The sequence below is a fragment of the Cariama cristata genome, unplaced genomic scaffold (genome assembly GCF_000690535.1).
Source record: "Cariama cristata isolate BGI_N322 unplaced genomic scaffold, ASM69053v1 scaffold2237, whole genome shotgun sequence".
NCBI lineage: Eukaryota > Metazoa > Chordata > Aves > Cariamiformes > Cariamidae > Cariama > Cariama cristata.
In genome coordinates, this window is record NW_009625881.1 from 52,307 (window position 1) to 65,710 (window position 13,404).

The following is a 13,404-nucleotide window of genomic DNA, read 5'->3' on the forward strand; positions in this document are numbered from 1 at the left end:
AGAACGATAATGAATTTTATACTCTTTCAGTTGTTGTTCTATCAGGATTTTAAACAAGTGTTCTCAGTCACCCAAAAAAGGAAGTCGTAGTCATTGCTGCTGACTGTCTGTGTCTTTTCTATGAAAGAGGCAAAAATGTTTTGTCAGTACCTTGAGACTGTTTTTTCTGGATGGCACACACAAACACACACAAAAAGAATTTTGAAAATGAGCCAAAATCCACATGATTTTAGAAATAACCTTCCACCAATGCGTTCAGGTAAAATATATCACACAAACTTCAAACACACTTCTTGTCAAGCCACCAGTTACATGCCGACTTTCTCTTTTTTTAATTTTTCAGGACACAGTCAGATTTCTCCCAGAAGCCCTGCCGATGCGCCGTGTCTGGCTATGCTTCCCCTCTCTTTCCACCTCCTGGTCACACTGGGGCTTTGGCACTTGTAACTGGGGAAGCCAACCTTCTCTTTGGGAAGTTCTCCTCGCCAGAGGACCTCGCTGGGCAGAACAGCTCTGTAGCGTTAGCGTGACAACTGCTCCGGAGCCACGTGAAAGAAACACCAATAGATGAAAACAGACCTAGCACTCGGTGTTTACGTCCCGCATTTTGGTGTTCCACAAAACCAAAGGCAGCAAAACTCAGAGGCGGCAAGTTTGCTTTTTCATTTGTTTCTTGGAGCCCAGTTTCAGTGCTGCCAGTATGACATTTTATTTTGGATTTTGTGGTCTTACTTTAATAACAGGATAAAAGACTCACAAAACTACAAGGCCACCTTATAATTGACTCTAGTGACATCTTTTGCCTAAGATCTCATCTGCTGTCCTTCAAGAGAACTGAAAGGAGGAGAAGGGGTAATTACCCTCTGTGTCTGATAAAAACTGGAAGTAGGAAGACATAAGCATGGAAACCTTGTGAAACTTTAGTTTCTATTTATACTCTAAGCGTCACAGGCTATCAGTAACAACTTTTTTTCCATAAGAAATGTAGTATTTCTTCAGCGGAACAGTGAAGCTGATCAAGAAAGATGATGGAAGTTCATAAAACATCAACATAGAGGAAGGAAGTGATGCATTACTACAAGATCAACTTCTAAATAAGCCAGAAGCTTTAGAAGGCTGAATTCAGTATTTTCTCTTTGTGTCATGAAACACAGCAAAGTAAATACGATCATCGCACAAAAGCTGGATTCTTAAGCTAGAACTGTGCGATAAGAAATTGTTACTGTGACAATGTCACTTCTTTAAAAACAGTACCTTTGGAGGAAAAAAGAATTTAAAAATTATCAGAATAATTGTAAGTGATACCTATGCAAACTAAATGGGTTCAGTTCTGGAAATGTTCAATTCAGGTAGCACAGATGTCCTGTGTAAAACTAAGATTGAAAGGATCCTGTATACCAACAAATCAAGAAAGCGCAAAAGTTTTGTTTCAGGCCAGAGCTGCTGCAACTGCCCTACTACAGAACTGAGAAGCATCCGAAGAACTACTCACCCGGGCTGGTGAAGAGCAGTGACTGCAACGCACGCCTTCTGGGTGAGCCCTCGAGCAGAGGGAAGTGACTCGTAAAGATGCACATAAAGTCGTTTTGATTTAGAACAGTTCCACTCTCTTTCCAACAGAAAGATGGGATTCTTTTTGCAAGGAAGGGAACAGAATAAAACAGAGCTTAAAATGGTATCCATTCAGGTAAAGGAGACAGTTGCCTTTGACTTTCCTAACAAAGGGCCCTTTCCCCATGGTGGGGAAGAGAGACAACATCCCATGCCCAGCCTGTGCTGCGGCTGCAGTGAAGCTCAGTTGGTACTTAGGCTACCCTGGGTACAGAGCAGCTTAGCGTAACAGCTGGGGTCCCACTTCACAGAAAGATCTGAAAATAAGAATTGTACATACTGTGATTGTCTTTTTGTGTCCTACCCTCCAAATGTTTGTCTCGAATTCCATGTGTTTTTCAAAACAAAAGTTGATTAAAAATAAAAACCTTAAAAAAAAATCCAAAAGCCCCTAATGAGAGCAATTGCTTGGTCTATAGGAGTTCTTTATTTGTATTCAGTTGTTCCTACAGTTAGCTAGGCTCCCTGTGCAATCAGAAAGTCCAAAAGGTGGCATCTGTACAGGTCTGTTGGCCCCAAAAGTCTGAACTGCTTGCCCTCATCTCAAGGACCGTATGACTTCTAAAAATTTTAATAGCCGCTAAAGCAGCCCTCCACTTTTCAGAAGGTGCTGAGGCACACGAACAACATGAGCACCTCCACTCCCAAGTGCAAACCGTGTGGCTATATAGCTGTATTTCTTAGGCAAGCAAATGAATAATTACTTAAATACCTTTATACTGGCATGCAGGGCTAGAACAGAGCCTCACCACAGCAGAGAGGGACAGCCCAGCTGTGCATTTAAGAGCGGGCACTGTGCTGGCTGGTGCCTCGGAGGAATGCTCAGTTCCCTCAGGCGTCTGCCTCTGTCACCCTCAGAAGTGTTTCTCCCTGCCTGTGCTAACTGGCATGAATCACAGTAAACGTACAAGCAGATGACGGTAGGAGGACTGAAGGGTGGGAGGAAGAAGACTGGATGACCTCTAAACGTTGCTTACAACCCTACTTTTTTATGACTCAGATTTGCAGTGGTACTTGAGATGTTTAAGTATCCCTGTTTATGATATTTTCCCAGAGCTGTAGTTAATGCCGTTCCGATTTCCTGGGAGTCTGCAAGGGAAGGGTTGAATGACTAGCAGACCTTTATTTGTCCTTCCTTGCCTGGGTGACGACACAGCAAGTGTCTGTCTCAAAGTTCACTCAATGTTCAGAACAGAAGCAGCACATGCTTCTTGTGTTTTCCAGAGTTCCATCGTGAACGAGAGGGATAGCTTTGAAAACAAAGGAGCACAAAAATATTTGATATATTTAAGAAGGAAGACTCTCCACTTTCCTCATTGGTAGTACCTTGGTGGCCCACACCTACACATTTCATACAGCGGAAGCATAGGCTGATAATCTGCTACATTGAAGAAAGTCTTAAGAGATCCTCGTGCATTATTCTTGCAAAGAATGGCTGCAAAAGCAAGTTCATTTTCCCATGTTTGACAGCGACACCGGTAAGAGACCAAAAGGAGGGAGTTTGCTCCTCTTGTAGCTTCTTTGAGTTTACACTAAGATCAGTTTCACTGGGTAGCGCTTTTCGCTGAGCTCCTTTCAGTTCCATATGATGTGGGAGAAACGGCCCAAACAGATCATCAGCGAGAAATGAATGTAATACATTTGATACAGAACTTTCATCGTTGTTTCAGCTAAGTCTGAGGGCAGGCATTCATCTAGCATGATAGTCAGCAGTTGAACAAAGGGTACTGAAAAATACTGAAAATAAGCATGGAAGGCAGTAATTTTTAAATATGCAGCAGGAAATCATGTTGCTATGGGTAATGCAATCCTCATTGCAATTTCTGTTTCAGCTTCGGGGATTGTCCAAGTTTAGTCCCTTCTCTTCCCCTATCTCTCTCCGCAGAGATTCTGACCACCACTGAAATCACCTTGGGAAAGATAACCCAGTATCAGTTTCTTAATTCTTCTGAGGGCTAAGGCTGACCCATACAACAAGCAAGCTTCCCCTCAGCCACCGCAAGCCACGGACGGGAAGGAGGAAGAAAAAAGGCTCAAACAACAGACTCAAGCCTGGAATGCAGGCAACTCTCAATTATTTGCAGATGGAGTATTATCTAAGCTCCCATTCTGAAAAAATAAAAAATTATACAGGTATACATACACATATAAGATACTGCTAACTTGCAAACACACAGACCCTCGAAGAAAAGGTGTGTTTCTTTCTAGAAGTATTTCATGGCCTGACAAAAGTCTCTCCCTACAAACTTTGGGTTTAGGTCACCTCGGCCATAATAGCATTATTACTTCAAAGAAAGAAAAAAAAAAAAAGGAAAAAAACAAACCCCAAAAAACCACCACCACCCCAAAAAAAACCCGCTGTGTATTTTTATACTACATTTTTCCTCATTTTTCAGTGATAATTGTTATCACAGGAAGACTTTAGAGCTTAACGTAAGTATGTCTGATACTATATTTTCCAAGGGATAAATAAGAAATCACTGTGCTGAGGAAATGAGTCTTAACAAGACAGCGGGACAAATGCATTCATTGTGATGGAATTAGATTTCCTATTTATTTTTGTTAAACAAGCAGGAAGCAGTATTTGTATGATTCCCTCTATGCGTCCAAAATAACACAAAAATGTCATACAGAAAGCAACAGCTGGAATCTTGTACCTGGGTAACTGAAAACCTGCGCAGAACACTGTGAACGAAGTGCCCCCGATGGCATCTTATTCACCCAAAACGTGTCTCTAGTGTAGCCACAAACCGAAGGCTAAAATCACAAAGTGCATCTCGATCCCTAACTCTCACTTCTGCTTTTAGAAGAAGGAGGAAGGGAGAAAAAAAAGAAAAGAAAAAAAAAAAAAGCACTTCTATCAAATCTGTGAACACTGCAACAATCTGCAGAGAAACATTTCGTAAAATGTTTTTTGTGTGTAAGCATCAATGAGGGCAAAACGGGGCAGGCAGAAACACAACTGAGAGGTAACAACTCCTCCCCACAAATTAACCCCAACACATCACTAGAAAACCAACACAAGCAAGAAGGGCATTTATTACCACTCCCTTTCAGTGGGACAAAGTTCTGAAACGCTTCCTGAAACCAAAAAACTGCAGGAGCCATAAGCCAGATACTGCATGCCTCCTTGTGGAGGCTTGAAGAATACGGAGCCTTTCACTTATTTCTGATAGCGTTTAACAAAACATAATAATCATGAACTTCTATCCACTTGGCTGAAACTAGCAAACCCCTCAGCAGCTCCAAACAGCCCTACGGAAGGAAAGGAAAAACCCAGCTTGGCAGGCAAACGTCTCTATTAATCTCTAAGTGCGCACGGAATTTCCCTCCAAATTTACGCTGGCTGAAAGCCAAGATGACAATCTTACATCTTCCATCAAAGTTAAAAGATCTTCTACTAATTAAAAAAAAAAAATTAAAACGCGTGTAGCAAAGGTTTGTACTCAGCACATTACTGTGAAATTAGAGAGAACTGAACAAATGAAAGGCAATTCAGGTGAATGATTCTTTTACCCTTAAAAAAACCTTATCTCTGAATGATGGAAAAGAAGAAGGGTAAAAAGATGTCCTTAAAATGTGATTATTTCTGAAAATAAAATTTTGTCTTCGATTTCCCCAGCGCCCATCTGTTTGTCCCATCTCCACTAAACGCCCAAGCTTCCAGCACTGACAACACTGCATGGGTAGCTTGCTTTTTGTACCTTGAAAAATGTTTCAGGCACCAAGAAGGAGCTGATTCCTTAGTTATCTCATTACAGCTCACAGCCCCAGCCTGCTATTTAGCAGAGAGGTCATGTCAAATTAGGTGAGCTTTTCCACTTGCATACTTGATTCTGAGCATGTGCTCCTGTGATAATCCAACCTGGAAGCCACCAGGTCAGGGATCCACATGAGCACCACTGCACCTGTTTAGAAAGGTACACAGTAGATTATTAGTAGTCTTCATTATTTGGGTATCCGGATTCAAGAAAGGATGCCAGAGGACTGTAAAAAGAGGCAACATCTGGATGATCGACCAACCAACTTCCAACAGCTGGTCACTGCATGATAATAGCAATTTCTTCCAAAAAAAAAAAAAAATCATCTTTTTCCTCAGGACACCTAAGATTCAGAATCTAAGAAAGCCACTACAGCTGCACTTACCAGGAACTGCAGGTATGAGAAACCCTAAATACACATACACAACCTGCTGTGTGAGGGGAGCTAATGGAAAGATTCAGCTCTCAGTCCCTGATGGGAAGAGTTGAGCTCAGTTTAGATCACCCTCCTAGCAGAGGAAGGTACCATTAACACAGGCAGCAGCTCTTCTCCCTCTGCTTTCGGGATTTCAGTACCACCTCTGTTTTGTGATACTTTCTTATGTTACCAAATTTCTTTTAAAACTCTTGCAGATGTAGGAAAGACACACATTTTAAAACATCACTACATTTTATATGACTAATGACCTCCCACACTCTACTAAACCTCTGTGTATAGAACTGGTATTAAACACATCCACTTACATACAAGCAGAGCTTATAGAGGAAAGGCTTTATTTGCACTGAACTACACACTGACAGTATTTTAAATTCTTTCTCACCAACTTGATATTGAAAATTTCCTAAAGAATTTGATGCACAAGCAAAAAAGTTTCAGAATATGTCCAAAATCCACTTTATGAACCAGGCCTGCTACCACGATGACTTGATCTCTGTGTATGATTTCTCTGTACCCACACCGGAGTTTCTGATCTGCACAAGAGATCTCTATGAAATCCTCCAAGAAAACAGTGCCATCTTTGAAGTACAAATTCAGATCTTCTAAATCCTAACAAGATTTTTAGTGACCAAAAAAAAAAAATCCCAATCTAAGAGGCTCCAGAAGCAAAAACACTTACTCCATGAACACTGACTGAGCAAGATGAGCATGCCTACCACTCATATTCAAGCTTCATTCCTCCTCTTTGCTCCCATCAATTAAAAAAAAGAAAAAAATTATTCCATATCCCTAGCAAATCTTCAGCCACAGAGAGTTATTTACCATACTCCAACCCAATCTAAGGTTTGGAGATTTCATTTATGAAAGAAATTATTCTCCCTTAAAATCCGGGTTCCCTTCAGCATGTCTGTCATGTAAAAGGAACTTTAATACCAGGTAAGGGGTGTCATTTTGTTTGGTTGGTTTAGTTCACGAAATGTTACTTCCTGGTGAACAAGAAAGGCGACACATAACTTGGAAGGGGAGAAGGAGACTCTGCTGGATTCTACATGGAAAAGATGTCTCAGATGAAGAGAACTGAAAAGCAGAAAAACTGCTAGAATGTATCAACCAGTGTAAGCTATCAGAGGCAGCTGTCGAATAAAAATGAAGGGACAAGAATGAGATAAAGGCAGAAATTAATTTATTTACACATCATTATTCCAGACATTCAATAATATTTCTTTGGAGAAAGCTTCATTACCCTAAAGCAGGGAAAGTAAGGATAATTTGAGATTGTTTTTTCCATCCATGTGCTAGTCATGCAACTACTTTAATACGGATATTATCCTTAAAGATTGTGCGTCACATCAGCGGGTATTTTCTCCTTCGTATCAAGACCTTTTTAGCTCTAATGGGCCAATGGATGAATTTTTCAAAGTGCTAGTGTTGTGACAGTGAAGATGTATCCTGCTGCTGACTGATATTCAGAATGGTTCCTTTGTGAAAACAGGATTATTTGAAATGGAAAAGAAAATTTTAGTCTTTTAATTAATACCAAGTTAAATTAAGATGTGAAAGATGTCTATTGCCTTGACAGCTGATCCTGGCTTTTAGTTCACAGATACAGGCCTGAGGACACAAACCTTGAACCACATGCCAATTCCTCTCTACTCCCATTCTTCGTCTGCTAGATACACCGCCACCGCATCTGCTATATCCCTACAACACACCTTCCCTCAGCTTCTGAAAGGCCCTTTATTCTCTTTTTGCCCCCATAGAAACGATTTGACACTGGTATATCGGGAGGACTGTTTCAGAATACATCCGCACAGGTCTCACCAGATGAAAAAGCTCAAGAAAATGCTGTGTGTCTCAGGCCAGACGGGTGGTACTCTGGAAGTCCTTCTGCAGGCCCCTCTCTCAGACGGGGCATGGAAAACCCTGCAGCTGGGAATCAATCAGCTTCGTATCAGCATTCACTACAGTGTGAACAGGACAAGCAGGTGAAAAGGTTTCCATTGGTCCATATTATATTTGATACTACACCTCAAATTTAAACATTCCTCAGTTGGTTTTGGGTTTTTTTATTTGCCAGTTAATTTTAGCACATTCTTTACCATGACCCCAATGCCATCGAAGATATTATGTAATTGGGCTTCACACATAAATGCCGGGGTAGTCACCACCTTGTTTTTTGTATCCACATGAGCTTCGTAAAAGGGAGTTAAGGAAAACACAGCCTATGTCTCACTTGCAGATGCTGTCTGCAAAATAAACCATCATTGACAAAACTTCACAACTTCACTATCCTACAAAAAAGCACCTCCAAATATATTATACTGTCCAGCTGTAAAGACAGCTGCAAACTATAATCCAAGATACTAGAAGGTATTTTTGCCAGAAATATAAATACTGCAAGAGCAATCTGTGGCAATGCTCAGAAACACAAGAAAACCTACGAAATTTACTGATTGTAATAAAATGTCTCCGAGTACAGTCTGATTAGCCTTCAGGAAAAGAAAAAAAAAATCTCAAAGAGCACTGACCAATTGTAACTCATACCAGTTTTATGCACAAATTCACTCAGCTTTTACTGCATTACCGGGTGTCCAAGGGAGTTCTATAGCAACGACTGAGAACGACTTCTAACTACACCGCGGTGCACAGAAGACAATGTTTCTGATCAGGCACCACATTACATGCTATCTGCTATACACTGCATATTCCCACTGAACTGTAAGTAGAAAAGCATACATCATGCACGCATCCACTGTTGTAACGACACATTAATAAACTGTCTCTCTACATGGAAATTAACAGGAAAGGATATAGTCACTTCTTTCACACAGTGCTTTCCTCCTAGTTCTTTAATGGCTCCTGCAGTCCCAGCATAAGGCCACTTGCCACCTTCCTCTTCTTCATGGCCCACAGTTACTTCAGCACCAGAGAGAACCTTTGCTGCCAACACTGGTGAAATGCAGCAAAGACTGCAACAAAAGGAATTATAAGAGCGATCATACAACAGCACTCTTTCAAAACTCGATCATAATTGAAAAGATTCAAATGGACATAGTCTTACAAATCTGAAAGACATCACAAGGCAACGTCCACTCAGCATTTTCTTAGCTTCTTCTCTGACAAACACCTACACACATGCGCATCTTGAAAAACACATTTTAAAAAATACGCTACAATTGATTCAAAACAGAAGATGCTTTTTCTAGTTCCAACAGTAACAGCTGCACATTTCAACAAAACATACATTGTCTCCATGCTCATACTATCAAACAAATGCCCCTCCAACTAACATACGTACCCAATAGGTTTGCCTGCTTTGTGGAAGTCTTTCAAGACACGTTCAACTTCTGTGTTCACCTTGCAATCCTTCCCATCAACGGCAAAGGTAGATCTGCCACAACAAGAAACTTTATATACACCTCAGTATAAAGCTACAGACAGAGAAGCCTATCTGCCCTGAGACTAACTCTCAAGGGTCATCACAAACTTAATAACTTCTAAAAGGTGGTTGAAAAAGTCTGTAGTTGCCCACCAACGCTTCACCCAAAATGACTCACTTCTAAGGCTTTGGTATGTCACAAAGTTCCTTACTTGAGATAAACATCTAGAAATAAGAATTATCAAATCAGCTTTCCAGGATGACTGAGAAGTAAAACAACATTTCCAAAGAAGAAAAATACATTAAGAAGAAAAGGGAAACAACATTCAGGTTTCTCAAAGCCAACAAAATGGCAGGTCAGTAACAAGATAATCAGTACTCCACACAGCTAACGCTTTTTCTTTTGCCTTTTTTTTTTTTGACCTAGCTGTTGTTTCATTGGTACTAACGTATGAGGGGACTTTTTGGTAGGCAGCCATAAAGAAACAGAATAATAACACTAGGAACACCTAAAACTATTGAAGTTTTACCTTCACTTCCCTCAGGCCCAAAAAGAATCACCACAAGGGTGAGGAAAAAGGACATCTTGTGCATTATCTAAACTCCAGAATTTTCATCAGCATTGTTTGGAAAATTTAAAATGTGACAATGCCAATAAGAATTACAACTGGAAATCATCATGAACAGCACAACTTAACTCCAACACTTTGAAAGGAGTTTCCCTTATTAAGTAGCAGTTACATATGCAGTAAATAAGGCATTTATTGCTTCCTGATTTTATTGTGTGAATCACAGTTGATTATGAATAGCTGATGATGAATATTTAGCAGAGGAGTCTAATGCTTAGTTGGAACTCACAAGTTCTTAGCAGCTCCAAATCCACCAGGGAATATCACAGCATCATGGTCTGCTGTAGTAAGCTTAGCCAGGCTTGTAATTTTACCACGAGCAATCCTTGCAGATTCCACTAAAACATTCCTTAAAGAACCAGAAATAAAACAATGAGATCAATTAAGCATTTGCGCACAGAAGAGCACAAAGAAAGTTCTGGCAGGGGAAGAGGAGGGGGAGGAAGCAAGAAGAGCAGTCGTACTCAATAACTGAAGCTATTGATGCTTCTCTACTGGGAAACAGAGGCATTAAGAGACTCTCTATAGGCAAGCCCAGAAAACTCATTTAATATTTTCTTTCTGATCAAAACACCATAAAGCTACTAAAGCCAGTCAGCAAAGTGCTACACGTGCAGTTACAGGCTGCTGTGTCTGAGGAATGCCTAAGAGGCTGAGGCTCAGCAGTCATGGAAAACACATTAAACACAGGCTTTACCTTGACTCAGTTTCAGCTGGTTGCCCTTTACTGTGGTCAATGACATGCATCTGAGGAACGTCTGGAGCATACATCTGAACCTCAGCTCCCCCACGACTAAGGTGGACCAGTATCCTACAAAATCGGAGATAAAACGTGCTGAAAACCTTTTAAGAGAGGCTTTATCTGGGCCCTAAGTCTTGCTACAAATATTTCTCCATCTGATTTTGAAAGAAGAGGAAAAACATACATCCTACCAAAGCATGCTGAGCCTGTAGCAGCAAAACCCCTGTATGTAACACCAAAGTGCAAAGCATAACAAAAAGTCAGTTTGGAGGCAGGGGCAGGTAAGCTAGAGACAAGTTTCTTTGTTTAGTGCTCTTATGCAGGAAATCAGGAACAATAAAAACCTCCTTTCTCATTGCAAGTCCTCAGGTGTTATGGAAGAGTCCCACAATTAACATACCTAGATGTACATTTAATCTAGGTCTAAGTGAAACATCTCTTAGCAATTAACACTAAGAGTTAGTAATTCAACTTGAGTATTAACAATTGTTCTGTTAGCCCCAGGAACAGAAACTCAAAGTGATTATGAACTGAAGTCTTTACTTAACTCTCCTGAGATTGATTCTGGAACTCTGAATTTCTGTTTCTGAAGGAAAGACAGCCTCTCTCAAACTCATTGCTCTAGCATTGCGTGCATTGTGCCGCACCTTTGGACAATCACCGAGTACTGCAAGAATGCAGCCTGAGCTCCCAATTATGCTGTGTGAAAGCTGCGAAGCTTCATCACACATCTTTCAGGGAGTTTTTGATTGGCCAGAGACAGCAAAACTGAACTCAACAGACTGCTGTAACGTAAAGGAGACTTTTTTTGGAGCCTATAGTTTCATAAAGCTACTTACGCTGAGGCCTCATGGATTTCTGTGCCATCATAGACACCACAACCAGACAGGACCTGCAGTAAGAAAATCAAGAGAGTACTTCAGGTGATAAAAAAACTTCCTATAGGATCTTTCACAAGCCTTGTAAGGTTAAAGACAAACAAACAAACAACCAACAACAAACCTCCTTCCACCCAAATAAAACAACTTAGCCACAAGCTCTTTACTAAGCCCGTCAACATCATGCGATTAGCACTGGTGTTGCTATTTGACATACTGCAGAACTGGCACTTCCTATTTATAGCTACTCATCACACACAGGTCTCAGAAATAACTACTATCTATTTATCGGCTTTTGCATTTATTCCTTAGTTAAAAAACTGACATGATATCCTTGGTATGTTTTTATTGTGCCCACAATGGGTTATTCTGAGTGTCATACGTCTACTTATGAAGTGTCCATATCCATGTGAAACACCTTCTCATCCAGATGCACATCAAACAGAAGTGGCATGGAAGTGCACTTCGAGGTGACACTTAGGAAAAGCTATTTTACCTGCTGCTGTATTTTGTCTGAGGATCCACATCAGAGATCAATAGCTAAATCCCTTTTAATCTAATTATGCTATATTAGCCCTACTTTTCCTTATTACTATAGTAATAATACTTTCAGTTTGTTTATACACACTGGAAGATAAAAAGCACAAACCAATCAGCTACCTTGTGTGCGTGGAGAGAGTCACAAAGTAGCAGAAAAGAGAAAAAACATTTTTTAAAAAAACAGGGGAAAAAAGTGATTATAAGAACAAAACAAAAATAAAAAAATCCAAAGTATTATCTAGTTCCTGAAAGTATATATACGAACTCTTGTGGGGTTTTTTTGTTTGCTTGTTTTGAAAGAAAAAAATCCAATTAAAGAGAGCCCATTTATTAACTTTACTCTCTTCCCTCCCGGTTTTATCTCAGTTTTTAGAAGCTTTAAAGTTTTCAATCACAGACACATGAACAGAAACCCACAACTGAAACCATCTTAGAAATGCTGGACTCAAAGGGGCTTTCAGACCACAACACCCAGTCCTCTGCTCTCACAGGCACAACATCCTACCATCACTTCACCAGAAGAGTAAGACCCATGAACGTTCTTCTGTCCATGTTAATCCTAACTACAGTTCTGCTGCTCTGATATGTGAGCTGCCTTCTACTTTCCAACTTTTTATCTTTCATTTAATTTAGACTGAACAAACATACAAGCAACAGTGCTAAAGTTATCTTCTGTAAGGAATGCTTTTTAAATGTTTTTGAAAGTCACTGAAACCAAAGTAGTAAACCAATATCCTCTCCTGTTATTTCAGTACCTGCCTGGTGACAAATCTGTCTTTGACCACAGTCAGAAATTAATGTCACCAATGCCAACAGTAACATTTGTTTTCCACTCTCTACTTAAAGAGCTGTAATTTGCTAAAATGACAGCATTCCTGGTAAGCTACCTTTAGATATTTGGACCAGCATTCTGCCCATACCTGAGCCACCTCTGCCCCAGACAGATTTCCCATGCAGGTAACGCCTTCTTACCTCTTTACATTTTATGCTGTCAAGATTATGCAAAGCTCGACCTTCAAAGACTGTCCACTGAGCTCCAAAACTGCGTAGCCATTTGGGATGCTATTTACAGCCTACGTTTTCCTTTGGCAACCTGTAGCTCCTCCATCTCCTCGCTTTCTTTTGCATTTTTAACATGCTCTACCTCCTTTCTGCAGAAGGCCATAACCCAGTGTAAATATTTTCCTGCATGCTGCCAGTACCATCCGCAGTTACGCTATAAATTATTTCAAGTTCAGCTCTTTATAACTCAACTCCAGGCCAATAATAACTACACAGAAGCCAATTGTTACGTGTTTCCCACTCCTGGCCTGGTTTCCTCCAAGTTACTCAGTTCTAAACAGCTTTATTTTCTCAATTTCAGCTTTTCCCAAGGTTTTCCAGCTGTCGCAGCCACCCGGCGAGTCTTTCCTCGGCCCGACGCCA

General features: G+C 40.5%; 2 protein-coding genes across 2 annotated transcripts in view; one reads left to right on the forward strand and one right to left on the reverse strand.

Moving 5' to 3' along the window:
• The window catches only part of LOC104164434 (ICOS ligand-like), a gene marked incomplete at its 5' end in the record, with an annotated part of 57,491 nt that extends 51,074 nt beyond the window's left edge, over positions 1–6,417 (forward strand). The window contains one exon of the mRNA XM_009703763.1: positions 6,221–6,417. Coding sequence (XP_009702065.1) covers positions 6,221–6,417 — 197 coding nt within the window. The remainder of the gene's footprint in view (positions 1–6,220) is intronic.
• Positions 6,418–7,737: 1,320 nt separating this feature from the next.
• Positions 7,738–11,453, reverse strand: LOC104164436 (ES1 protein homolog, mitochondrial; the record flags this gene model as incomplete). Its single annotated transcript, XM_009703764.1, has 6 exons — positions 7,738–8,006; positions 8,624–8,780; positions 9,110–9,202; positions 10,049–10,168; positions 10,517–10,630; positions 11,401–11,453. Coding segments are annotated over 6 exons (666 nt in total), but the record flags the coding sequence as incomplete, so codon positions are not given.
• Positions 11,454–13,404: the final 1,951 nt, after the last annotated feature.